The sequence below is a fragment of the Pyxicephalus adspersus genome, chromosome 2 (assembly GCF_032062135.1).
Source record: "Pyxicephalus adspersus chromosome 2, UCB_Pads_2.0, whole genome shotgun sequence".
NCBI lineage: Eukaryota > Metazoa > Chordata > Amphibia > Anura > Pyxicephalidae > Pyxicephalus > Pyxicephalus adspersus.
The window spans coordinates 149,710,831-149,736,230 of NC_092859.1; the positions used below are offsets into that span (position 1 = coordinate 149,710,831).

Consider the following 25,400-nt stretch of genomic DNA (forward strand, 5'->3'; position numbering starts at 1 on the left):
TTTCCCAGGAAAGTACTCCAGTGGGACCCAGAAGGTGTTGGAAGCTATGCACAGCAATAAAACGGAGAAAAGTAAATTGTATTGGTATGATGTGAGAATAACACTTCAAAGGTTGCAGAAATCTGAGTTGCCTGCACAGCACAGGCATTGAATCAGATTACACTAACATTTTTATTCTGCTTTATGTGCATATTCACAAGATAAAACTAACCTTTTTGGTGTGCATTTCATTAGATGGTTAAGCTTTCAGAACGTTTCTTTATTAGTGCCTTCTATCCAGCTCCAACTGTCTTCACAAAAAATTTCCTTCCCTTTTGTTGCTACAGCTCATTTTCTGGGTTATAGACACCCAACACTATTGTAACCCATTCCTGGGGCCAAAATTCAGCATTTACCTTATAGTACTATGGTGCTGTTCTGTATAGAATAAAGCGCCATCAACAACCAGACAACCCCATACATTACCTGAGACAGCTGGTTAAAGGTTTATGTATTAAACTTTTTTAAAAATTGTCAAGAGCCATCTCAGATGTTGTTGGCTTGAGTTTAGCTTGTAACATACATTCACTGGCCACTTTATTAGGTATACCATGCTAGTGCAGTTGGATCCCTTTTTGCATTAGGAACTTCCGTAATTCTTCATGGCACCGATTCAGCAAAGTGCTGGAAACATTCCTCAGGGGTTTTGATCCATATTGACATCACTCAATTGCTGCAGATTTGTCAGCTGTACACCCATGATGTGATGTGCACTATCAGATTGATAGCTGCTGACTGTGGAGGACATTTAAGTGCAGCCAAATTTATTAAAGCTCTCCATAACTGGAGAAGATAGACTATCATAGGAGAACCAACCCCTGGAAAGCATTTGGTCCTCGAATGTAAAAATGTGGCAATTATTGTAAATGTTTAGGAAATCTATTCCAGGTTTCTCAGACAACCCAGACTCTCCTCTAAGATAAGTCTATCTTCTGCAAGTCTTGGAGAGCTTTGAAATCTCAGGCCCATTATGTTTAATAAACCATTTTGAGATGTTTTCAGCTTTGGGCCATGGCATGTTAGCCTGCTGGAAGCAGCCCCAGAGAACATGGGTACACTGGGGTTATAAAGAGATGGACATGGCCAGCAATGCTATGGTATGCAGCAGCATACAATGCTCAATTGGTACTATGGGGCTCAAAATTTGCCATGAAAATATCCCTCACCAGCCTGAACTATTAGCCAGGGAACTATTTGTACACCAATAACACTTATAACAAAAATCCCTTAAAACAATAATCAAAAGTCGATTTCACTTGGGTCAGGCAACAAGTCAATGAGGATGCTGTAATACCCCAAGCCTAACTGAACCATTGCTATGACCTTTTAAGTAATTACCCCAGGTGAACCTCCCCGTCTTTCTTAACCTAAATGCAATTTTTCTAAGACAAGGAAATAAACACCAAAGTTTCCATTTTACAAGACATTCTTTATTAAAGAACAGTCCATAAAAAGACGATGAGCAGAATCTCAGACGGATGGTTGATTTATTGGTCTTTCAATTCCTTCAGTCTTCTGATGGCGGATTTCACTGTGACAGCAGAGGTGGTGCTGGAAGAACAGAAATAGATTCAGTGATACAAAATAAACCACTCAATCCGTGTTCCTTTATTGTGCTAACAAAGAACACCAAAATGAAGAGAGCAATCTTGCAGGCACAGGACAATTACGATTGAAGTAAATTAGGACGCAGTAATTGCTTTTTGAGTACTACTGAGAATTAGGTTTTCCAGAAAAAAAACATCTTGTGTTGCTCTGAAGCAAGAAGCCATCAGAAAAACACACAAATATCAAGCTTGTTATTTTCACCACAGAATTATCAATTGCGGTTTTTATACCAAACTTACAGACCAATTAATACCCAGTAAAATTCTGATATTGTGATGAAGTAAGCAATGACCTATAAACTATACTTCACAATGGCAAATATGGACAAAATTTTGAATGTCACACACATACATACATTAATTAGACTGTTAATGATTGAAGATTGTGAGCTCCTTGGAGGGACAGCTAGTGACATGACTATGGACTTTGTACAGCGCTGTGTAATATGTCGGCACTATATAAACACTGTGTAATAAGAATAATTGAAGCAATATCCGACCAATGTCTCATGGTTCTGTGTATTCCTCCAGAGGTTGCTAGGGGTTTCTTGAGCAATTTGTGTCTCTCAGGTCAATTTAAATGACTCCAATGATCTTTTTGGTTATCTGCAAGGGTGACATTCCTCCCACTGCCCACCATGCTAATGTACTGTCAGAGCTTTATATATATAGTAGTAGCATCACTTCACTAAGACACATACATTATTTCTGGTCAGCCCCAAAAGTAAATTGGTCAAGCAACTAGAGTGGGCGATTGTGATAAATCGATTTAAAAAGCAAAGTACTCTTAAATAGCAGTTACTAATCACCATTAGTTTACCATTAAGTAGTTATAAAGCAGAGTAAATTTATTAATATATTGACAGATTGATCCAGACTCCTTTTTGAGTGGAAGCAATTTGCTCAAGGAACCGCTGGCAGCCTCCGGAGGAACCCTGGATGAGGCACTGACCTCCTATTTTCCATATAAATCTGTTACAGGAATATATATACTATAGGAAGTGTCAGAGCTTCCTAAGGAATACACAGCATCTTAAAGGTATTAAAAAGCACCAATTGGGACAGAAATGGGGTTATTAATTGTAATTGTAACAAGGAACATGCATGGCACCTGACCGATATGGGAAAAGCTTTTAGGCTGACATACACCAAAGTTCAAGACTGAATGGGAGTGCCGAGCCTCCTGGGATACCTAGGTCACCCAACCCAGGAGGCTCTTGGCAGCTCCTCCTGCACATGCCCAAGAACAGGCATGCCCAGAAGGGGCATTTTACTTCAGAGGGCTATGTCACCCAATCACGAGCATTTTTACAGGGGGCTATGTGACCAAATCACGAGCCTGCACAATGTGATATTGGGCGACTTAACCAAAAAGGGTGAAGATGGTGCCCGTCTCAGAGACAAAGATTTCCAAGACTGTGCGGGACTCAATGGAGGAAAGCGCTCCAGCCTGATGGAGGGATCCGTGGGATTGGGTAAATGCATTTTATTTTTTACTTTAGTTGAGCCTTAATCTCAAGCCAAAAAAGGGTTCTAACCCTTCCCCAGTAAAGTCAAGTTTTTGACCTGGACAAAACGTCACAAAAATTTTGTGGGAAATAAAACTGCATATTTTCCACCTTTTCCTGACAAGCAATTATTTTCTGTGTCATAAAAGATCAATTAAAGAAACAAAATCCAACTAACTGGTATAACTGGCATGACTCCCAAAATAGAACTACTTAAAGTGTTTCTTTCCATGACCCAAGTGAACTTATTGGAGAATGTAGATTGTATTTATTTTTCAGGAGTCATGCCTTAAAAGTTCCAATTACTTGGATTTAATCTCTCTAATATTCAAAAGGAATGACATTTTATTCTTTCACCATAGGAAATAAATTTTCTATATTCATAAAAGAATTAACACAACTCCAGCCAATTATATTGGAGTACCCCCCCATGTTACATTTGTGATATTTATTAGAATACATGTGCATATTGCAGTTTTAACGCTTTAAACACTGCAGAGGCGAAAGCCAGAAATAACGCACTTCCATATTCCAACTCTGACACGACAACACCTCTCTGAATTCCTAGTGTCAGCCCTTCGTACTTCATTTCTGATTGTAAAGAACACCGACTGCACGACACGTCTCCCACCTCCAGTATTTATAGCAGAATTAAACTACAAATAAAAAAATGATACTTTCCTTTAATCTCGCAGGTCCCTCAATGGCGCTGGTTCTTCCCACAATCCAGTCGCGCATCATCCTGAATTTCTCTTCATCCTGGCGTGAAGAAAGCGCAGAGTGCCGCCATCTTCTCTTCCATCTTTCTTGCTACATCACCCGAACTCACACTGCGCAGGTGCAAGATCACGGGATGTAGCTGTAATTAAGGGAGAGGAAAAAGAGCCGATCTCAATGTGCGAGATCGGCATCTTTACCCTTGGTGAAAACAATGCCCGAGATCGAGCATGCGCAGGAGGTGCAACCACAGCCTCCTGTAATGCATGACATAGGTATCCTTGGGGAACTGCGCTTCCATTTAAGCTAGGTACACACGTGCAATAATTATCGTTAGAAAATGAACAATTAATACCTGATCAACGAATATTTTGAACCATCGTAGTATACAATTCTGTAAATGCTGTATGATTGTTCAAATATAATCCACCAATATTGTACACACACTAGATACAATCGTTTGAACGATGCAGGAAGCAACCAACGATCACTGAACGACTGTACACACAATAGATAACAAATGATCGTTGCCCAATCAGATCTGTCGGGACAGTCTTTTCCAGCTACATTCTTCGTTCATCTGTGTTGTTGGCCTGCTATTGTGCACTTTTTTTATCAGAATTGTTTGTTTCCAATGACAATTATTGCACTGTGTATGTAGCCTTAGTCTTGATGCCTGGCGCCATCTAGGCGTCCACTTTAAGGCCCCTACCTTACTCAGTACTGGGACTATTTTTGCCAAGCAGAGTTTACTTCCTACAGGACAGCACAGCCACCAGACAACTCCAGCAGCAACCTTCCAATGTAAGTTTGACCGATTGCTACAGGAAATCACCTACATACATGTAACCGTCACACCTAATTCTGGAGAATATCAGGGTTGCTATGAAAGTCAAACAACCCATCAGTAGTTTCAGCTGGGACGCACATTCACATGCAGATTCACTTACTTGTAGGTCCAGGCTCCTCCAGCTACAGTTTTCATGCAAGAACCGCAGTGCCAGATTCCAACAGCCTTCCTCTTCATTTTGGTCTAAGGCAAAGAAACTGATTAGATTCCACAATATAAAAACTATTTCAACACAATTCTATTCTGATTCGATGACTGATTTACCTTGCCACAGAAGGAGCATGTGTACTTGGCATGTTGGCTGATTTCAATTTTCTTGACCATCTTCCTTAGGGAAGCGCCATAACGGGTCCCATATTTACCCACAATGCCGACCTTCTTGGTGCGTTTGGCCTGCAAAAAAGTACACAGGTGAGATATACAAATAACTACATGCAAATGTCAGTTTGATAGCAAACAGCAGTCACATGACCTGTCAAAGCCACAACAGTGATCTCCCCGGCACTTTTCAGTAACCACCACCCGGGTGTTTATAGGTGATTACTGAAGAGTTCAGCCACAATCTCAGGGTGCCACCTTTCTTCTAGAAGACAATCTTCAACCTTTCTGATTGGCTGTGCCGGGAAGGCATAACTCCCATGCAAGTTCATTCACCCTGGCATAAATTAAGCCAGGTTTCCCTCGCAACCAAAGTTGATGCTGCACATGTGCAGCCCAGCTTTGACCCCGTAGCGATCATTTAAGAAAGGGAAAACTTCTGCTTCTTTCTGCATTTATCATTTGCATGATCATGGAAACTTATTCGTGAACTGTAGCTGATCTGACCGATACAAAACTCTTGAGTGTGAAGCAATTTGTTGCTTATTATTATTAAACAGGATTTATATAGCACCAACATATTACGCAGCGCTGTACATTAAATAGGGGTTGCAAATGACAGACAGATACAGACAGTGACACAGGAGAAGGGGAGGACCCTGCCCCGAACAGCTTACAATCTAGGAGGTCACTTAGATTGTAAGCTCTTCAGGGCAGGGTCCTCTACTCCTCCTGTGTCACCGTCTGTCATTTGCAACCCCTATTTAATGTACGACGCTGCATCATATGTTGGCACTAATTAAATAATGATGATCACATTGGTGTAGCTGCAGTCACCCCATAGCATCCCATTCATTTGTAGGAGCGGTCCAGCCCAGGGACACATATATCCATCACAACATAAATAAGCCAAAGGCTTTCATAGATGGCCATCAGTATATTTCCTTCCCGGGTGCAGCACCCAGGACAGCTCTGGCTGCAGCTGAGTATTGCAGCAGGCCCTAATAGTGTGTTTACATAGCAAGAGCCGCTAATATCCATTATTTATGTCTAAAAGCCTGAACTGACCACAGCCACCATATTTACCATCAGACAGCATATAGGAAGTGTATGGAGCTCACAGCCTCCATCCCCGGCCTATAGACATCCATCAGCCAGTACCACAAATACCAACTACATCACAGTAATACATTCTAAGCGCAAAGCAGTAGAAGCGGCAGAGTATATACATATAACGGGGGTCACCCGGGACATTTCCCGGACAAGGATGCAAGCAGATTACAAAACCCGGCAGCAGACACACAAAATTCTCTCACCATCTTTCTTCAAGACCCGAGCGGAAAGGGAGGAGCCTGCCGCGCATGCGTGCTTTACGGGCGACGCACCAGGAAGTAATCATAGAGAACGGGACGCTTCTTCCGCTCTATGGTTTTGGGTCCTCCGACATTTTTGTAGTTCCTGTCGTTCGGGTTCTGTGTTGGTTCTACCTCCCAGTACCGGAGCCATGGCGTCCTCCAGCGCACTCAACAAACAGCCGCCGATCCAGTCTACGGCCGGTGCCGTACCTATCCGCAATGAGAAAGGTGAGACGTGTAGCCGAGGCTTCGGGCTGTACTAGGCCGCATCGTCCAACATGGATGCTGGTCAGTCAGTCAGTCAGGCCGAGCTCCGGGTTGGTGTATGTGCGAGCCCTCCTATTAGAGACAACAAGCTGCCTGCCTGGGGAGGGATTATTTGTAATAGTTCATTTGTTGTTTCTAAAATAAATTTCTAAAACCTATTTCTGAGGGAAATTTCCCTTCATTTACAACAAAACATAATTTGCTAACATTCCCAGCCTCCTGTGTCAGTATACTATTAGCCAGAGGTTGTAAGGCTTCTGATTGGCCCATTTTCCAAATTCTCGTATCAATATCAATCAATATACTACTAGAGCTGTTGCTGGAGGATAAGAGGCTTCTGATTGGCCCAACCTCCTGTATTAATATACTACTAGAGCTGTTGCCGGAGGCTTCTGATTGGTACATCTTTGTGTCAATATACTACTAAAGAAGTTACTGCAGGATACAAGGCTTCTGATTGGTCCATCTTTGTGCGTCACTATACTAGTAGAGCAGTTGCCAGAGGTTATAAGGTCTCTGATTGGCCCATTTTTCCAATTCTCTTCAATATACAACAGATTTTTCATAGCCTTGTCTGTCAATATACTACTAGAGCTGTTGCTGCAGGATACAAGGCTTCTGATTGGCCCATATAGCTTAATAGGTTCATTTGGAGTCATTTGAAGTTCAAACGTCTAGAAATAAGAAACCTGGTCATGAGCCACACCGACATTTTCAGCATTCACATTTTCATACAGAATCATCTAAAACATACAAATTTTATTTACCTATTAAGAATATAAAAACACTATTTACTCAACATGAGATTAACATATGAAAGTCGGTCCCAATATACTGCTCAGTGCGTTTTGTGTATTGATTCTGCTTCTTCAGGACACGTTGATACTGTTCATTGAATATCTGATCCAACATCCAAATATTATTAATAAAGAGTATTTATATAGCGCCCACATATTACGCAGCGCTGTACATTAAATAGGGGTTGCAAATGACAGACAGATACAGTCCGTGACACAGGAGGAGAGGACCCGAAGAGCTTACAATCTAGGATTCCTTCATAGTGGGTGCAGGGGTCAATATCAGAGGAATAATAATCACTGATTTCATTACCATCTGCAGTAATCTCCCCGGCTCCTTTTAGCCAGGCGCACCACCCGGCACTTTCCAGTAACCACGCGGCTGTTTTTGGATAGGTGACAATACAGGAGCTGCCAACCACCTACAACTTCTTCCAAACCGGTTTAAAACCATTTCTGGGTTGAGCGCTGTGTTAGTTTTTATCCAAAGCCACCATATTTCTTGTGTAGTAGCTCATTACACGTGCAGCTCTATAACAACTGCAAGAGCCTAAGGTGGCTCCATCATCAGCTACAAAGGATTAACGAGAAGGAATTTAATTTAGTGCTGCGTAAAATGTTGGCGCTATATAAATCCTGGTTATTATTAATAATAATAGTAATAGATCAAGGAAGGATAACTTTCTTTGTATGCTGTTTGAGCCTGTTTATGTTTCGTGGTATCAGAGCCGAGATGTATTTGTGTTCTCATTAATGTCTGATATTTTTATTACAGACTATTGCCACTAAAATATTTACACATTCTGAAGAGCAATTTAAAATAAGCCTCTTTTAACATGAGGGAACCCATGAAATAACTTTCAGGTGTTTGGGGAAACCTGTTCTATAATTCTTATATCATATATATGTGTACAGCTCACAGTACATTAGTGTGGTGGTCAGTGGGAAGAATTCCTATTACATTGCTGGCCATTGGAAGAATGTCACCCTTACAGATAGCGAAAAGATCAATGGTGTCACTTAGTCTGACCTGAAAGGTGCAAACTGCTCAAGGAACCCCCAGCAACCTCCGGAGGATCCCTGGTTGAAATACATTGCTATACTGATGTTATTTTAAATGCCCATACAGTGAGCTCCTGTGCATTTTTTAAAGGTGTTTTAAACCAAGGTTTGCAGCAGAGTAGAGGTAGAATGACAGAAATTGTTTATAGATGCCCAAAAATGTTTGAAAATGTCCAAAAAACATCCTATTTATTTAAGCTGGGGTGGTTGCAGCATTTATGAGCATGTATAGTTGTTCTGTACGATCCATCAAGAAAGCACTCTCTGATGCAGCGGTCCCCAACCGGTGGTCCATGAAAAAATTTTGGTGGTCTGCATCTCTGGCCAGAACCGCGGACCATGTCTCCCGTATCGTTCGCAGGCTCAGACCTACAATGGGAGAGTGGGCTGGTTCTGGTATCATGACGTCCTTCTGGGAGAAGTTTCTTCCCCTTTGGGTGACACACGGCTCTCCGCACTTGTGCGGTCTGGAGCCCGTAAGTTTAGTGGTCTGTACGTCCGAAAAGGTTGGCGACCACTGCTCTGGTGTGCACTGTGCCATTGAAATGAATGAAAATTGGGAATTTCAAAAATAGGCAGTGATGAAACAGAAATATTTGTAAGCTTGGTGGGAAGAAGCTGTAAGCTATATTGCGACCCAACTCTTCAGTAACCACCCAAAAACAGCCGGGTGGTTACTGAAAAGTTATGGGCTCGGGGCTGGGGAGAACACTGCAGGGGAAATGGTCCGTATGGACTTGGCCTAAAGGGGAGATAAGTTTGCAGATTTAACAGCAGGCAGCAGAGAGCGGTGCTATTTGCTGCCGCCCCCATTTATTTGTTATTGGGCTGCCACAGGTAGATGCTCCCCACATTGTTTTTCAAGCTGGGTGGGAAGAAGCTGTAGGTGGGTGGCAACCCCTGTATTGTAACTCAACTTTTAAGTAACCACCCAAAAATATCCAGGTAGATATTGAAAAGTACCTGGTGGTGGGCCTGGGAGAACACTGATATGTAGTGTCTTCACTGTGGCAGCAGTTCCCTGAAGTGGGGAAGCAGTAGCCACACTGCAACCTTACTACCAATATGATCATAGCTTCATTTCTCTCCGGAGCCATAGGAATTTTGGAGAAAAGTGTCTTCAAAGTTACTACAAAAGCATAGACAGGGTTCATTTCCTCTCGCTTTCTATTGCAGCCCACTCATGACAGCCTGCCTGCTTTTTGTTATTAGCAGCCAACTAAACCTCGCCATCAATGTGATTTATTGATTTTTGCCAGCATCTGGAGTCCAAAGCCTTAATTTGGAATAAAAAAAAAAGCGGAAAGGTGGAACCTGTCAATCATTTCCTTTTGTCCACAGTATGGCCATAAAGCCATTTTTTATTATTTCATTATTTATATATAGTCCCAAATTTTTAATGTGATTTATTTTTTTTTGAACTGTCTCCAGTAGGTGGAGCTTTGGGCTTTTTTGCCAATTTCACTGAACCTATTGTTAAAAAAAGGCTGTTTACAGAGTTCAGTAGATAAAGCTTAAGTTTAGATATACAAATGATTGTGTCAGAGCAGTGAATTATCCCCTCTTAGTTCTTATGAGTTTTGGAGACTTAAGCTGCGTACACACCTGCAATTTTTCTCGTTGGAAAGGATCTTTCACGATCCTTTCCAACGAGAAAAGACTGCTCGATGCATGAACGTTGCTGTACATACAGCACCGTTCATGCTCTATGGAGAGGGGACGGGGAGAGCGACGGAGCGGCACCCTGCTGCGCACTCTCCCCTTCCCTTTCATTAGGATCGGTCATCGTCCATGGATCCGCCAGGACGGTCGTCGGACGATGGACGACGACCGACTGTACACACGGCAGATTTTCGCCCGATAATTGGCCGATACCGATTATCGGGCGAGAAAAATTTGCCGTGTGTACGCAGCTTTAGAAACAACATGGTGTTTAAGAAGTTCTGGCTTAAGGGTACATCATGTAATAAAGCAGAATGCAGTGTTCTCCCCAGCCCCTTCTATCCGGGCGCACCACCCAGCACTTTTCAGTAACCACCCGGCTGTTTTAGGAAGGTTACTGAAGTGATGGAATTTCTGTCCATCCATCTTAAAACAATTTCTGAACACTGAGAATGTATTAAATTATTTTTCCTGTGAAAAGCTTTTAATCCATCCACAAACTGAACCCAGCAAGTCCCGTGCTGTCCCTGCTCCTCTATTTTGCTGCCATTCTATGCAACACAGTCCTTTTCTTTTTTCCGTGTTCTTCCCCAATCTCGCATTGCACGAGCAAACTTGGAATGGATCTGGTCCAGGATTGCAAACATTTGCCAACTAATAGTCTATTTTCTCTGGTCTTGAAGGCCTTTAATGAATGTGTCTGATATATTATTAATAAAACAACAGGTTCTGGTCCTATTGAATAGGAAATATCAATAAATCATTTATGGGCGGGGAAAGCCAGGGATAGAAAAGCAAAAATATATTTTTTTCAACACTAAATAAAACAGCAAAAATATACCTGAAAGAAATCTTTCAATGGATAATTCACATAATGATCTCTGCTCTCCTTTACTTTTTGTAATTTGCTGTTTGGATTGCCAGTGATGACCGCTAACTTAAAACTAACAGTGTTCTCCCCAGCGTTTAGCTGGCACTTTTCAGTAACACACGGCTGTTTTTGGGTGGTTACTGAAGAGTTGGGTCACAATAGAGGGGCTGACATCTGCATACAATTCCTTCCCACCCAGCTCAGAAATATTTCTAGGTTGAACACTGGCGAATTGACCACTTCAGACTTTACTTCTGCAAGCTTGACCTCATGTTGGGTTCACAGACTCATACAGGCAGATGCAATTCTTATAACAACACTAATTGGCCACTTTAAAGTTAAATTTTTTCAGTCTTGACCTCTTGTTGGGTGCACAGATTTGCACAGTCAGATGCAGTTCTTATAAACAAAAATAACCAAATATTATAGCTGGATGAATAAAAATGATGGGGGTGATGTTAAAGATAGGACTTGTTTTGAAGCAGCAACACTGAGTGAAAACCTTACATTCAGTTTGTTTTGGGTACAATAAGATGTTTCTTAACATTTCTTAATGTTTAGATTATTTTTAAACCTACTGCCATGACTGAACATACATTGTGTATCTTTCAGGTGAAATCTCGATGGAAAAGGTGAAGGTGAAAAGATATGTCTCGGGTAAAAGGCCAGACTATGCACCTATGGAATCCTCAGATGAGGAAGATGAGGAGTTCCAGTTCATAAAGAAAGGGAAAGAGCAGGAGGTTGAACTGGAAGAACAGCCAGAAGAAAGCACCAGTGATCCACGTCTGCGTCGGTTGCAGAACCGCATGAACGAAGATGTAGAAGAGAGGTAATGGATTTATTACGAATTAACGTGTCAGCCATGTTCTTCAATAAAACATATTGCATGGATCTGTTTAACCTCCCTGGCGGTCTGAATTATGAGTTTTTTAAATGTAAAAGGAGTACAATTAAAAATACTCATAATTTTAAATTTCCCGTCTGGTTCTGCCTACCTGCCCCACGGTCCCGCCCTCCAGCCTAAGGCTCGCGAGCAGATGCCCGGCCGGCATCTGCTTACCCTGCCCTCGTGTCCCCAATGTTCACACGCCAGGGACGCAGTTGCCAGGCATTACTGGAAGGTGGGAACCAGGTAGAACATTAAAACTCCCTGGCAATTCCTGAAAATTAACCCCGAGCCACACCAGAGAGTTTAATGATGAAGCGAAGATATTGCTGCATGCACCATGTATATTATTATTTAGTGCGTTCTGGTCCAGTGCTGACAACACCATGCAGCTGCTTTAGGACCTGAAAGCTGAACAAAAAACCACTTACCTTTACCTGTGCAAATCCCCCAATATATTCACAAACCAAGCCCAGGGAGTCCCGTGCTTGCTCGGCTTCCCTCTTCTTTCCAGCCCCTGCTATCTTCTTTCCTCCAAGTTCTTCTTTACATCACCTGAAATCAGTTTACTTTTCTTCCTGCAAACAGAAAAGTGCCGATCTCACTGCACATGTGTCGGCCTGCTGTCGTTGCTGCAGGGGATTGAAGGGGAAGAGAACTCCCCAATATAACTAATCTGGAAGCATTTTCTGCACACATGTCAATGTAAAGAAGTAAGCTCTATGTAAGGTAAAAGCACCCCTCGGGCTTTCTCATTTCCAGGAGTAATGGCCTCCTGTCCCAAATTATGTACATTGTGGCTGTTTTGCAGTTGTTACATGGTGACTGCTCAGAAAATAAAAGCATAAAGGTATTTTAATTATCCCTCTTTTTTATCCATTTTTACACCTGCGTTAATAGGATATTTGTTAATCGCAGCATTTATTTCCACTTTAATGTGATTGGTACATTGTTGTATCTAATAATCAGAGTTTGTGTTTCCTGTCTGTAGGTTGGCAAGACACCGTAAGATAGTGGAACCGGAGGTGGTGGGTGAAAGTGAGCCAGAATCTGAGCCGGCTGAAGAATGGCGAGTTGACAGAGAGGACACCAGTGAGGAGGAGGAAGAGGAGGTGGATGATGAGGTGTGTATTCGTTTTTGTTATATGCTTTTACTTACTTACATATATACTTTTGACCATTAACCTCCCTGGCGGTATGATGAGTATTTTTACATGTCAAATCAGCCATTAGACGGTAAGCCCCATTGGGAGTATCTTGGCACCATCTAAATGAGCTTTCTGTATATGCGGACATTTCTGATTTTGGTTCACAATTAGGCCTGTATGTTTCTAGGAAATTGAGCGCCGGCGTTCTATGATGCGACAAAAAGCCCAGGAAAGGAAGAATGAGGAGATGGAAGTGTTGGAGGTGGAGGATGAATGGAAATCTGGAGAAGAGTCAGAATCTGAGTCGGAATATGAAGAATACACAGACAGCGAAGATGAAATGGAACCCAGACTTAAACCAGTGTTCATTAGAAAGTGAGTGGGGGGTGGGGTGGCGGGGGGTCCTAACAATGCATTTCACATAGTAAAACACAACTCATTGCAGCAGGTAATGAATAGTTGGGGGCAACACCAAACACCTCCAATTTAGTTTGGTCTATAACTAAACATTTAATAGGTCAGTGATCCCAGCACATTGTCAGGTGTGAAGTTTGGTAGCTGTCATTATCAACTTGATATTCTCCGGATCCTTACCTTACCTCGTAGTGGGACATCCAGTATGAACAATCTTGTCTTGAACCTAGGATCCCTCTGTATCATGGCTGTACCACTCCATTGTCATTTAGCTCTGACTCTTTCTTCTAACTCTTTCTGCTGCCGCCAGAGAAAAACTAAAAATGTGTGCTGATTTTGGCTTTTGAGGACTAGAGTTGTGATAAGAGTTGCTGATCAGGAGCTTGCACCTGTAGAAAAATGTTAATGATGGCAGCTCCTATATTCTTTCCAGGTAGCTTCCCCTTAAAGTGGAATCAAAGTTCCTCTTAATGCCCTGCCTGATGCCAAATTATTTTATTTCCAAAATGGTACAGGCGATATCCTTGCTGCAGAAAGCATTCTTAGCTGCCTGATTGTTCTGTTGATCTGTCAAACTGCTGAACTGAGCATATGCAGCTCACAATTGAATGTCAGGATACCCAGCAGGCTTCCTGGGGCTGAAAGAACTCCAACGCGCTTGCTTGGGAGTTATGTCATCCCTGACATTCAAGATGGCTGAGAATCAGAAGAAGACTGCAGCACCCTATGACAAACAGGGACGGTAAAAAAGGAGGGTTTAATTCTGTTTTAAGTAAAAAATGGTCTTTTGAATTGTGTAGAAAATATCCTTATCTGTTAGTACACTACTAGACCTTTAGGATTTGGACCTTAAAGCTTTATGTGTCATGGACCAAAACTCTTTTTAAAGCTGGGAGATACAACTTTTATGACCCAGCTCATTCAGGGACACTGCCATGTACACAAGCCTAGAGTAGATAGAACAAGTGTCAGGAATACCTTTGCAAACGAGCCCTTGTAATTTTGTAAGAATTTATTTATCTTTTTCATGTGGTGATATTAATAAACGATTGGTTATGTTAAGGTGGCATACTTCTTTCTGTTGCACAAAAATATTTTAAAATAGAATTTTAATGGGGGATTATTGTGCACATTCATTTTTTTCAGGAAGGATAGAGTAACTGTGCAAGAAAAAGAAGCTGAAGCACAAAAACAGAAGGAATTGGAGGCTGAAGCTAAGCGGATGGCAGAGGAACGACGTAAATATACCTTAAAGGTAACTTGAGTGCTACAAATCTATCTGCTGATAATGCTGGAGCTACACTTATACCTAAATCTCTCTGCTGCTAACCACTTGTTGGTTGTCATTTTGTGTGAAGCACTTTGGCTAACATTTGTTTGCTTCATGTGCTTTTGTCCCACAGATTGTAGAGGAGGAGACAAAGAAAGAGATGGAGGAGAACAAGAGGAGTCTGGCTGCTCTGGACGCCCTGAACACAGACGATGAGAATGACGAGGAGGAGTATGAAGCCTGGAAGGTTCGAGAACTGAATCGTATTAAACGCGATCGTGAAGAAAGAGAAACGTACGTTGTTGTGTTTATATTTTTGATGTCTGCCTGCTGTATATTGTAAATGTTACTTGGTGTCTACAATGTGTGAGCACTTTGAAATATTTCCATTGGTCTATTCTGTACGAGAGATACTACCAATGACAACTCCTCGACCAAGACTTGTTACTTGTATTTTAGTGTTTTGGGTGCTCATGAGTGGAATAAGCCAAAAAAACTGCATAGGTGGTTTTACCAATTTTAATTCTACAGCCAATTGCAGGGGTGGTGCAGACATAGCCATGCTCTAAGTATTTTTTTTTTTTTTTTTTTTTAATAGAATGGAGAAGGAGAAGGCAGAAATAGACCGCATGCGTAATATGACTGAAGAGGAGCGCCGTGCAGAGCTTCGTGCCAATGGCAAGATAATAACCAACAAGGCTTTGAAGGGAAAATACAAATTCCTGCAGAAATACTACCACAGAGGAGCTTTCTTCATGGTAAGAAAATAAATTCTTCTTTTTTCAGAGGACATGCCAGTGTGATATCATCTATCACTAAATAGTGTGTTTTTATTGTAATTTATTCTTTATTATAGTTAGGAATATAATAAACATCACATAAATTATTTTGCAGCCCTCTTTGAACTAGAAAGTGGAGTTCAAGGCTCACTTTCACATTTTTATCTTTTGTACTTTGATTAAAGATTCTTGTTGTAAGCACAACGGGGCGATCTCCAATGTACAGGATTGAGTCTTTCTGGGACACCCTTGTTATGTTTGCAGTAAAGCCAAAACTTTGTGTAGCCCAACTCATTTTTATACTGTCTGTCTTCTTTGGGGGATTTCACCATCTCTGTTTTTTGACCACGTAGAAAATCGAAAGTTGTTGCAGAAATGGAAAGTAAAGTTAAATCCCCAAGGAAGACACACATTCCAATCTAAGGGCTCATTGTTGTGTAGTGTGCTTCTGACACTGATTCTATTTATTACATTGAACAAGGCACAGTTTTGAAAAGAAATTCCTGATGCAGTACATTACAAAAACCGCATTGCAATGCATTAGTGAGAATATCAGGCACTTCTCTCTGTTCAGTGTCCTCTCATACTGCAGGCTAAATGCATTGTGCTGCAACATGTATAGTGTAACATTTCACCTAACATCAAAAACAATACCTCTCATGTCCTATCGTGACTGTGGACAGCAAGTACCCCTCCTTCTCTTCCTTACTCTGCTCAATAGGTACTGATTTTTAACTAACATAAAAGGTAAGGGGAAACTGTAAACTATATAAGTAAATTGCAAGCAGGCAAGTTGTTTATTGTCTGTCCCTTCTACAAAAAAACAAATAAAACACACCTCCCTGTTTGCAATATTTTTTTAAATGAACACTGAGCTTGGTGTACAACGCTGATATTCCTGGAAAGAATAACTCCCACACATCGCACATCCCTGCAATAAAGAAATTCCAGCAATTATTATGCTTTTCCTTTTAGTCCTTTAGGATCTGTATGTAGTGCAGATTGATGGCAGAGGGAATACATAAAAAAGTAGCAGTTTTTCCCCAAATACAAAGCCAGTGGGTGGGGGTGGGGTGGGGGGGTAAATTTTTACTAATTAAATATATTTTAATTTGTTTGTTTTTGTACTGGGGCTGTTTAAGATCAAATGTTTTTTAAACATAGAAACTATGAAAATAATATTTCTTTTTGCATCACAGGATGAAGACGAAGATGTATATAAGAGAGACTTCAGTGCTCCAACATTGGAAGACCACTTCAATAAAACTATCCTACCCAAAGTCATGCAGGTAACCCTTGTGTGTGCAATACACACATTGTGTATTTATGGTACAATAGTTTACATATTGTCAGTGACATGTTTTTATGGCAAGGCACCCACATCTTCTCTTTTCTTCCGGGTTCTACTTTTCTTCTTCCTATTTCATCTGAGCTCGCACGATTGCGTGATGTACATGGGGAAAAAGATTGCCGATCTCACTGCGCATTGGCAATTTTTTCTTAATTAAAGAAAGAACACCTTTTGTGCTTCCCGAGGAGGAAGCTCCTGCTCATCCGTGCTCCATTCGTGTTCCCCTTTCTTATATATATAAGTTGTCTACCCTTTTATGTAAAGTAAAAATTTTGAGTTTAGGTCCGCTTTAAGAAAGTTTGTACTATGCCTCTCAAAGAATCCTCCCTTGGATGGGCTGCAAGATTTAGAGCATATCCGAGAGCTCCCTGTGCAGTCTATTGTGCTTGAGTATGACTGTCTGCACGTCCTCCCGACATTCCACATGTAGAGCCGACGCAGACTGACTTTTGTATTAGATGTATTAAATATAAATTTAAATAATGTGTTTTGATAGACACTTGCTCATAACTTTTTCTGTCTTCAGGTCAAAAACTTTGGACGTTCTGGTAGAACAAAATACACTCACTTGGTGGATCAAGACACAACGTCATTTGATTCTGCCTGGGGCCACGAAAGTGCCCAGAATACCAAATTCTTCAAGCAGAAGGCAGCTGGTGTGAGAGATGTGTTCGAGAGACCTTCTGTGAAGAAGAGGAAAACCTAATTATTAGGTGGACTTGTGGACCTTTTTTTAATCTTCCTTTCAGGAATAAATCATTTCTGTAAATATTTTTTTTTTTTTTTTATTGTATAAAATTTTGTGTACAGAACTCTTTGTCAATGAAGATTATTGTGCAAATATTCTGTAAACCTTTTTTACCTTAAAACATTTGGTTAGTTCATACCAAGCCTTTGTTGGTGGCACGTATTGAAATTTGTTAGAGTGGTTTGGACTGCCTGATCATATAAGTCTTTTCTAGGTCTGGACTGTTCTATAACCGAGACATTATCATGGGCAGCTGCACTACTTGGCATAGTAATTTATTAATGGCTATCAGAACCAGGGACTAAAGTCCTTCTCTGGTGTCCGTCATTTAAATTATGATTTGTATGTTCACACTTGCCTCTAAGTCGCACAATCTTACATGGCTCCCACCACAACAGCGGCTTGGCAGGGCTGGTTTTTAAAGAACCAGTGTCTTTAGCTGGTGTCAGCGAGCAGTCCTAGTACCACTCGCTGCCCCCTTTTCATTCAGGATGGGGCTGCTGCAAGAATCACTGCAAGTGTGAACCTAGCCTTAGAGTAACAGGTTCTCTTGAGCCTAGCTATTCTTATAAATACCTTCTATATAGTTCCATATCCAGTGAAGCTCTGGGAGCACAATGTCTTCCTGCATCACATTGCATACAGGGCTAAGGCTTACATCCACATGCTTAGACCTCATGGCCTCAGTGGCTTCATGGGTTCCATATGTGAACATCTGTTTAGGTAAAATATCTATAATGGAGGGGGTGGTTATTCAGTGAAATGACAGGTTTAGTTTAAAAGATCAAGGTTTGTTTGAGGTTTAGTACCAGTGCTCATCCGTGCTCCGTTCACGTTAGCAAAAGTATAATTTTTTTTTAATACACAAAAATAGATTAAATAGAGAAAACATGACTTATTGTTGGGTTTAAGGACCACAATATGTAATATTGGAATCAAAGCCTGGATGTGGTAATGTAAATAAAATGCTTCATAGAAAGTGTCCATATATCATTTTTTTCAAACAGGTTTTCAAAGCACTTCTAAAGTTTGTAACTGTTACAGGCTGAAATATCACCTTTGTAGTAGTAGAGCCTCCCTGATTGGTTTAGTAAATTCATTTCTATGCATTGTTTTTGGTAAATCTAACATATTGTAATGTGTTGGGAGCTAGCTTGATAGATTTTTACATCTGAGAATTTTCAGCCAGGACACACTGCATGGAGTTTGCATGTGTTTCCTCCGGGTACTCAGGTTTCCTCCCACATTGCAAAAACATGTAGTTAAGTTAATTGACCTTAGACTGTAATAATGACATGATGATGGTAGGGACATTAGATTGTGAGCTCCTCTTAGGGACATGATCATGGAGATTATGAGCTCTGTGTATAATGTCGGAAATTATGAATAGTTTTAGTAATTGACTAAAAGACCTGATGCTGGGCAGCATGGAGGCTTTTGCAGCACTAGGTCCCAGGTTTGAATCTTGGCCAGGACACTATCTGCTTGGAGTTTGTATGCTCTCCCTGTGTGAGTTTCCTCCCAAATTTTAGAAACATGCAGTTCGGTAATTGGCTTCCCCCCTAAAATTATTCTTAGACTGTATTAATGACATATGACTATGGTAGGAACATTATATTGTGAGCTCCTTTGAGGCAGAACTAGTGACATGACAATGGACTTTGTATAATATGTTGACACTTTGCAATAATAATACCAGGAATCTTTATATTTGGTAAAGTTTAAGTATACCAACTTAATTGAATAAGAATCACACAGCAGACATAATAAATATGTCCTTTATTCAAAATAACTTATTACACCTAGCCATTTTGGCTCACAGATAGGTAATAAACACTTGAATAGGACCCAATGTACCCATTTGGTTTGTCCATTTAATAAGTGTGTTCCTAACCAACATGGCATCATCTAAAGAAATTTGTCAGCTGTGGAATTATAAGCCCCAACACACCCATCAGAGCATGCTGGGGACTTGTAGTTTCACAATTATCAGGAAGATCCACGTTTGTCTCTGGTATATTGAATAATCCACCATCTGGACTTGTTCCGCTCCCAATTTTGATGGAAGATTACCACAAGGGAAGATTTGGAACTCCTTAATACTGGTCATAAACTAGTTCAATTAGTTAGAGCGATGAGAGCTTCCACTACATTTCCCATGTGTTCCCTCAAACTTCGTTCAGCTGCTGAACGTGGGATTTCCATTTCATTCATCTAAAAGGAAAAGAACACAAATGTAAAATGCTGTTACAACACAATGCACGTTGTATCCAAACCTAATAACTGGTACTGTATCTTTAAGCAAATCTAATCATACCCATGTTAACACATTCGTAAAGGAGAAGAAAAAGACAGAAGGGGTTTATATGTGGCCAAAAGCAAAGCTTCTTTATATAGAGAAAGGTGATAAACACATGGATTGCATAATACAATTACTAATACATCTTAGTAATCTATGGCTGAAGTACAAACATGATAAATATTGGTGCAAATTACATTCAAATGAGGCAACAGTGTTTCAAATTAGAGAGTTACATAAAGGCTATAAATTGAGTGGGATCCGTTCCCAAATATGTGTGCTTTGAACGTGATACTGATTAAACTTTAAAAAAGAGGTCTCTAAAACCCAACACGTTTCGCCTCTTGTGCTTCTTCAGGACTATTAAGGAGACCATAAGGATAATGTACTGTTTGAGCCAGTGAGGGAATATTGAGGTATAGAAGAGTCAATGCAAATAGTTATGGGACCACATAAGTATTGTAGTTATTGTAAGGAAAGAATGGAAGTATGTTGAAACCCAACTGTGCCATGTAGTGCGGGTTCAGGTGACATGAAGAAGAAAAAGATTAGGAAGGCCACTATAGGACTCACTAGACTGCAGGCTTTTCACAGGTAAAGGTGATTAGTTTTTTGGATTAGTGAAATTTAGAAGATTTGACTTTTTGAAGCCAAGTGGACACCAGCAGGACCCCCCTCTTCCCATTTTAGAGCTGCTGAACTGTATGGGCAAAAGCTGAAATTATTTATTTTAGATGAATCCTGCAATGTCATCATCAGCTCTAAAAGGTAGCACTGGATTCACTGATTGCATTACAATTTCCCAAATAAGCAGCAGTGTGACTTGTGTCATGCAGTCCATGTGGAACAATCCATGTAGTAATCAAAAATGGAGATTATTAAATCAGTGTTAAGTTACAATTTGTAAAGCAAATGTACCCAATTGCTGTTATCTGGGGGTTCACTTACAAAAGACCTTCGGGATATAAAAAAGTAGGAGGACGAAAAGTCATGCCCAACGTTGTTCATCAATCTGTTATGGTTGATCAATGAATGAGGATCAGAAATTATGCAAGTCAAGGGAGTAAAGCACAGCGGGGTGCCACTTGCTTAGTGGGAGTTACATTATCTCAGCATGGCCAATCATGATGACCAAATATTGTCTAGAGGAAAACAAAGGAAGATGGCAGTGCCCTGTGCTGGTATGTGGATTGGTAAGCCACCCCGATTTACCTATGGCTGGGTAGACTAAAATAAAAATTATACTCACGATTAGCTCCACATCTTCTTTCTTGATTGTGACTTTGGCAAGCTCCTTTTCTCTAAAAATAAAGTTTTCAAAAGTTTAGATCTCTGAAAAGATTGGGCCAAGTTCATTTCTACCTAGATAATACACCACCAACGACGACCCAACGCTTTGGCATCATGTAAATCGGGTGTCAAACTCTGGCCCCCAAGGTCCTTTTTTTTGGCCCCCCATGCAATTCTGAAGGTGAATTGCATCTGGCCCGCTTGCTACTACCTATTGCAGTGAGTGATACCGCTACCATAATTCCCGACATCACTGCGTGGCCCGTTGTTCTGTTGCTGTAGCTTTCCTTTCACTAAAGTCTTGTAGTGCAATGTCTGTGCCCTGTTCTGCCATTCAATGTCTCATTAGCTCCGGTCACTTCTGTGTCATAGTATATATATAAATAAATATATGTTTAGCATTTTTATTGTTGGCAGATCATTTTGATTTGAAAAAAACATTTTGAGTTTAAAAGAAATTCTTAGGCCTCTTTCTCTGTTGTGGGCTTGTTCCGGATTGAGTGTTGAGCGGGACCTCTTTGTTTCCATGTGGGAAGGTTTTGTATCTGGTGAGAAGGAGAAACTTCAATTTTTTCAGTGGATTTGGGGTTTGGCCCCCGACTTGGTTGGTTTTTGATTTCGGCCCTCTGTGTGTTTGAGTTTGACACACAGGTGTAAATCATTCCATCCTGAGCTACAAGCATACAGATGATGCCAAATAGCAAAGTAAACATTACACGGACTACAAAGTATCTAAAAATGACTCACAATAATAAAGTTTAATAAATGAAACGTAACTAAACCATCTAAGAGGCTCGATATTTAAGCCATTAGGAGAATGTTTGGAAACAAATGGCCTCCCTATTCTTATTCTAAAGTACTAGATATATATATATCACTGTTTGGGGCTTCTTCTCAATAATAAGCCCCAGCATGGCTCCTGCAGCTTTTCTTTGCTAGTTCCCCAGTAAGATTTTCAGAATGCAAAATATCAATTTATATGTTTATCTTCTTATATAAATGTCCTAATATAAAGAACATTCATAGGAAAAGACAACTTGATAATACTGATAACTCTTAGAACTGACCTTTCCTGCTTGGCTTTCTGTTCTCTGGATCGTCTGTCTCCAATCACTGACATCGCCTAAAAAAAACATGAAGAAAATGCATTTAAATGTGCAGCACTGAGACCTGCAATGTTAACTGGTTACAATAGAAATCTCAAACAAATATGACGACCATAAAAGCAGGCCGATTAACAAAATGGCCAGTCCCCGAGGCCTAATAGAAGGGCCCTGGCTGTGAGGTACAGCACAGGTCCGCTTTGACAGCCGGCCATGCCGGATACACAGCAATGCCCGAGCCCTCCCTCACCGTCTCCAGGTTGGAGCTCTGGATCTCCTTCTCCTCCGCATAGTCGGTCACTCTCTCCAGGTCAGCCGCTCCGCTGTCATGTTTGCGAGGCTTATCAGCCGGCCGCTCGCTGCAGTTCTCTTCATTCTCCAATTCCACCTCCACATCCCCCTCCGCAGCCATGTTTCCTATCGCAACCGGAAGACAAGCAAGAGAACCGATCGTGCAACTCTACTTCCGGCGGCTTAGGGTCCTTGGTGATGTCACATCCTCTGCGTCTCCTAGGCGATTGTGGCTGTGAAGCCTCGGCAGCCATTTTGAAGTGTGGCAAACAAATGATTTCATATTAGTTAATCGCTGTTTTGCCGTTTTTTTTGCGTGTTTGTCCCCTAAACATTATTACAAACTATAAGCCAAACTGTAATTACAAACTATCAGTCACTAAAATCTCATGCAAGCACAGCTCTATATTTGTTTCTTTGGGAATCAAATCAATCTCCTATATCTGCCATGTTTTTATTTTATAGTCCAATGGATTGAGCCATTATGAAAGAAAAATGTGGACCTAAGCTGTCTTTTTTTTTTTTTTTTTGCAGTCTATGTAACTGGAAGTCTATTCAGACTATGTTGTCTATGCTGGTGTGTTTAACACATTCATTTAGGTTAAAAGCAGAACTTTCACCAAAAAAATATTAATATTATCCAGTATATATATAGCACCAACATATTACTCAGCGCTGTACAAAGTCCATAGTCATCTCACTAGGTGTCCTTCAAAGGGGCTAACAATCTAATGTCCCAGCATAGTTATTTGTCATTAATACAATCTAAGGGAAATTCCAATTGACCAAACTGCATATTTTTGGAATTTAGGAAATCAGAGTACCCAGAGGAAACCTACACAAACACGGAGAGAACCTGCAAACTCCATGCAGATAGTGCCCTGGCCGAGATTCAAACCCAGCAATGCAAAGGCCGAAGTGCTAACCTCATGAGCCATGTAAAAAAAAAAAAAAAATTAAAAGCCCCTATCACAATCCACAAACATGACATCACAACTTTTTAAAAAAATTTTGGGAAAGCCTCTGATGATGGGCAGCATGGTGGCTCAGAGGTAAGCGCTCTGGCCTTTGCAGCTCTGTGTCCCATGTTCTAATCTTGGGCAGGATGCCATCTGTATGGAGTTTGCAGGTTTGTTAGAAAAGAGACATTAGATTGTGAGCTCCTTTGTGGGACAGCTAGTGACCTGACTATGGACTTTGTACAGCGCTGTGTAATATGATGGTGCTATATAAATACTGTGTAATAATAGTGACATATCACTATTATCTGGCATATGCAGAAGGAGCATCTTTATCACTGCGGTGGTAAAAATGGAAGGGGAAAAAAATTGTAAATAAATTAGCCACCCTTTTACATAATGTTATACATGTGATGATAGGTCTGCTTTGAGTTAAGGTTGCTTGTCAATTTGAAATTAATTAGACATGCAACATGTTTGCTGGGTGTCTTGCAGCACACAGTAGTGCATTACTATTCACAATCAATGACTCTGTAGCAAACCCCCATACTGTCTTGGCTTGGGACCTTCCAGACCCAGCAACTCCAGCCTTTCAGCCAAATTGGCAGCCTTCCAGGTCCTGTTCACTATATTCTTGCTCTGCTTTCTTCTCTACCTGTCAACCCACAGCTCATTTAGGGTAGAAGAAGCCTTGGAATTCCTTCCACAATAGCTACCCTGTTTCCCCACAAATAAGTCCTACCTCAATAATAAGCCCTAGCATGATTTTTCCGTATTTTTGAGGATGCTCCAAATATAAGCTCTACCCTGAAAATAAGCTACTATATATAAATACGTGGCCAAGAGGTTCTCATTTAAAAAAGCACTAATGCTAGACATGAGAAATTGGGGCCAATGGTCCTAAAAAAATGGAGCCACAAGCAATTCAAGATTTGGAGAATTATGATAATGTTCCAGAAGATGACATGACTGTATTTGAGTAAATGTTGATTTTTGTTCCTGAATATCACAAGGTATTCAAGATGGAATTCAGGGTTTGGAGAGTTATGATGATGTTCCAGAGGATGATGATATGACTGTATTTGAGTAAATGTTGATTTTTTTGTTCAAGAATAAATGTCGATTGTTGTTCTATAAAAAATTGGACATCCCCTTAAAATAAGCCCCAGTGTATTGTTTGTAGCAAAAATCATTATAAGACACTTATTTTGTCTTATTTTTGGGGAAACAGGGTACTTCCCTTGTTACTGGTTAATCAGTCTGTCATTGGGGTACATGTTACTGGTGACTCGGTCTGTCATACTGGCATACCTCCCAACTGTCCCTGATTTGGAAGGAGTGTCTTTCTTTCGTCTTCCTCATTTTGCTCCCTTTTTATTAGGTTTAATTACTTCTATAAAAAATATTTTATTCAAAAATGTAAAATATCTGTAACTGGATCATTTGGCCTGATGTATGAAAGCTCTCCAAGGCTGGAGAGGATACACTTTCATCAGTGAAGCTGAGTGCTAGAAAATGTTTTAAATCCTGGACCAGATCCATTCCAGGTTTGCTGAATCACCCAGCTTCACTGATGAAGATGTATCCTCCCCAGCCATGGAGAGCTTTAATAAATTAGACCCAATAAATATAACTTTTTATCTTCTCTTTTGCAGCTCCCCTTGTGGTTTCCCACTATTGCATCCACCCAGAAGTCCTTGGCCCCTGAACGCCCTGCAGTGATCTCAGTTTCTCTGTGCTGGTGAACCCTGGCCCCATCAATGCCCCATACACTGCAATGCATGGGGTAACGTGTTACAGTATGAT

The 25,400-nt window shown here is 40.8% G+C and overlaps 3 protein-coding genes across 3 annotated transcripts; 1 reads left to right on the top strand and 2 right to left on the bottom strand.

Annotated features, from left to right (window-relative positions):
* Window positions 1-1,447: 1,447 nt before the first annotated feature.
* Window positions 1,448-6,487, bottom strand: RPL37A (ribosomal protein L37a). Its single transcript, XM_072402762.1, has 4 exons — window positions 6,356-6,487; window positions 4,986-5,114; window positions 4,822-4,904; window positions 1,448-1,590 (listed from the first exon to the last, which is right to left on the bottom strand). Exons 1-4 carry the CDS (start codon window positions 6,356-6,358, stop codon window positions 1,527-1,529), a joined length of 279 nt encoding a protein of 92 aa, XP_072258863.1. The 5' UTR covers window positions 6,359-6,487; the 3' UTR covers window positions 1,448-1,526.
* Window positions 6,488-6,489: 2 nt separating this feature from the next.
* Window positions 6,490-18,634, top strand: MFAP1 (microfibril associated protein 1). The gene is made up of 9 exons (XM_072402759.1): window positions 6,490-6,622; window positions 11,666-11,885; window positions 12,934-13,066; window positions 13,278-13,465; window positions 14,651-14,759; window positions 14,908-15,068; window positions 15,373-15,532; window positions 16,753-16,842; window positions 17,431-18,634. Exons 1-9 carry the CDS (start codon window positions 6,544-6,546, stop codon window positions 17,608-17,610), a joined length of 1,320 nt encoding a protein of 439 aa, XP_072258860.1. The 5' UTR covers window positions 6,490-6,543; the 3' UTR covers window positions 17,611-18,634.
* A 780-nt stretch (window positions 18,635-19,414) lies between these two features.
* On the bottom strand, window positions 19,415-22,798 carry HYPK (huntingtin interacting protein K). Its single transcript, XM_072402761.1, has 4 exons — window positions 22,595-22,798; window positions 22,309-22,364; window positions 21,201-21,252; window positions 19,415-19,866 (listed from the first exon to the last, which is right to left on the bottom strand). The coding sequence occupies exons 1-4, from the start codon at window positions 22,754-22,756 to the stop codon at window positions 19,771-19,773; spliced, it is 366 nt and encodes a 121-aa protein (XP_072258862.1). The 5' UTR covers window positions 22,757-22,798; the 3' UTR covers window positions 19,415-19,770.
* Between the last annotated feature and the right edge of the window lie 2,602 nt (window positions 22,799-25,400).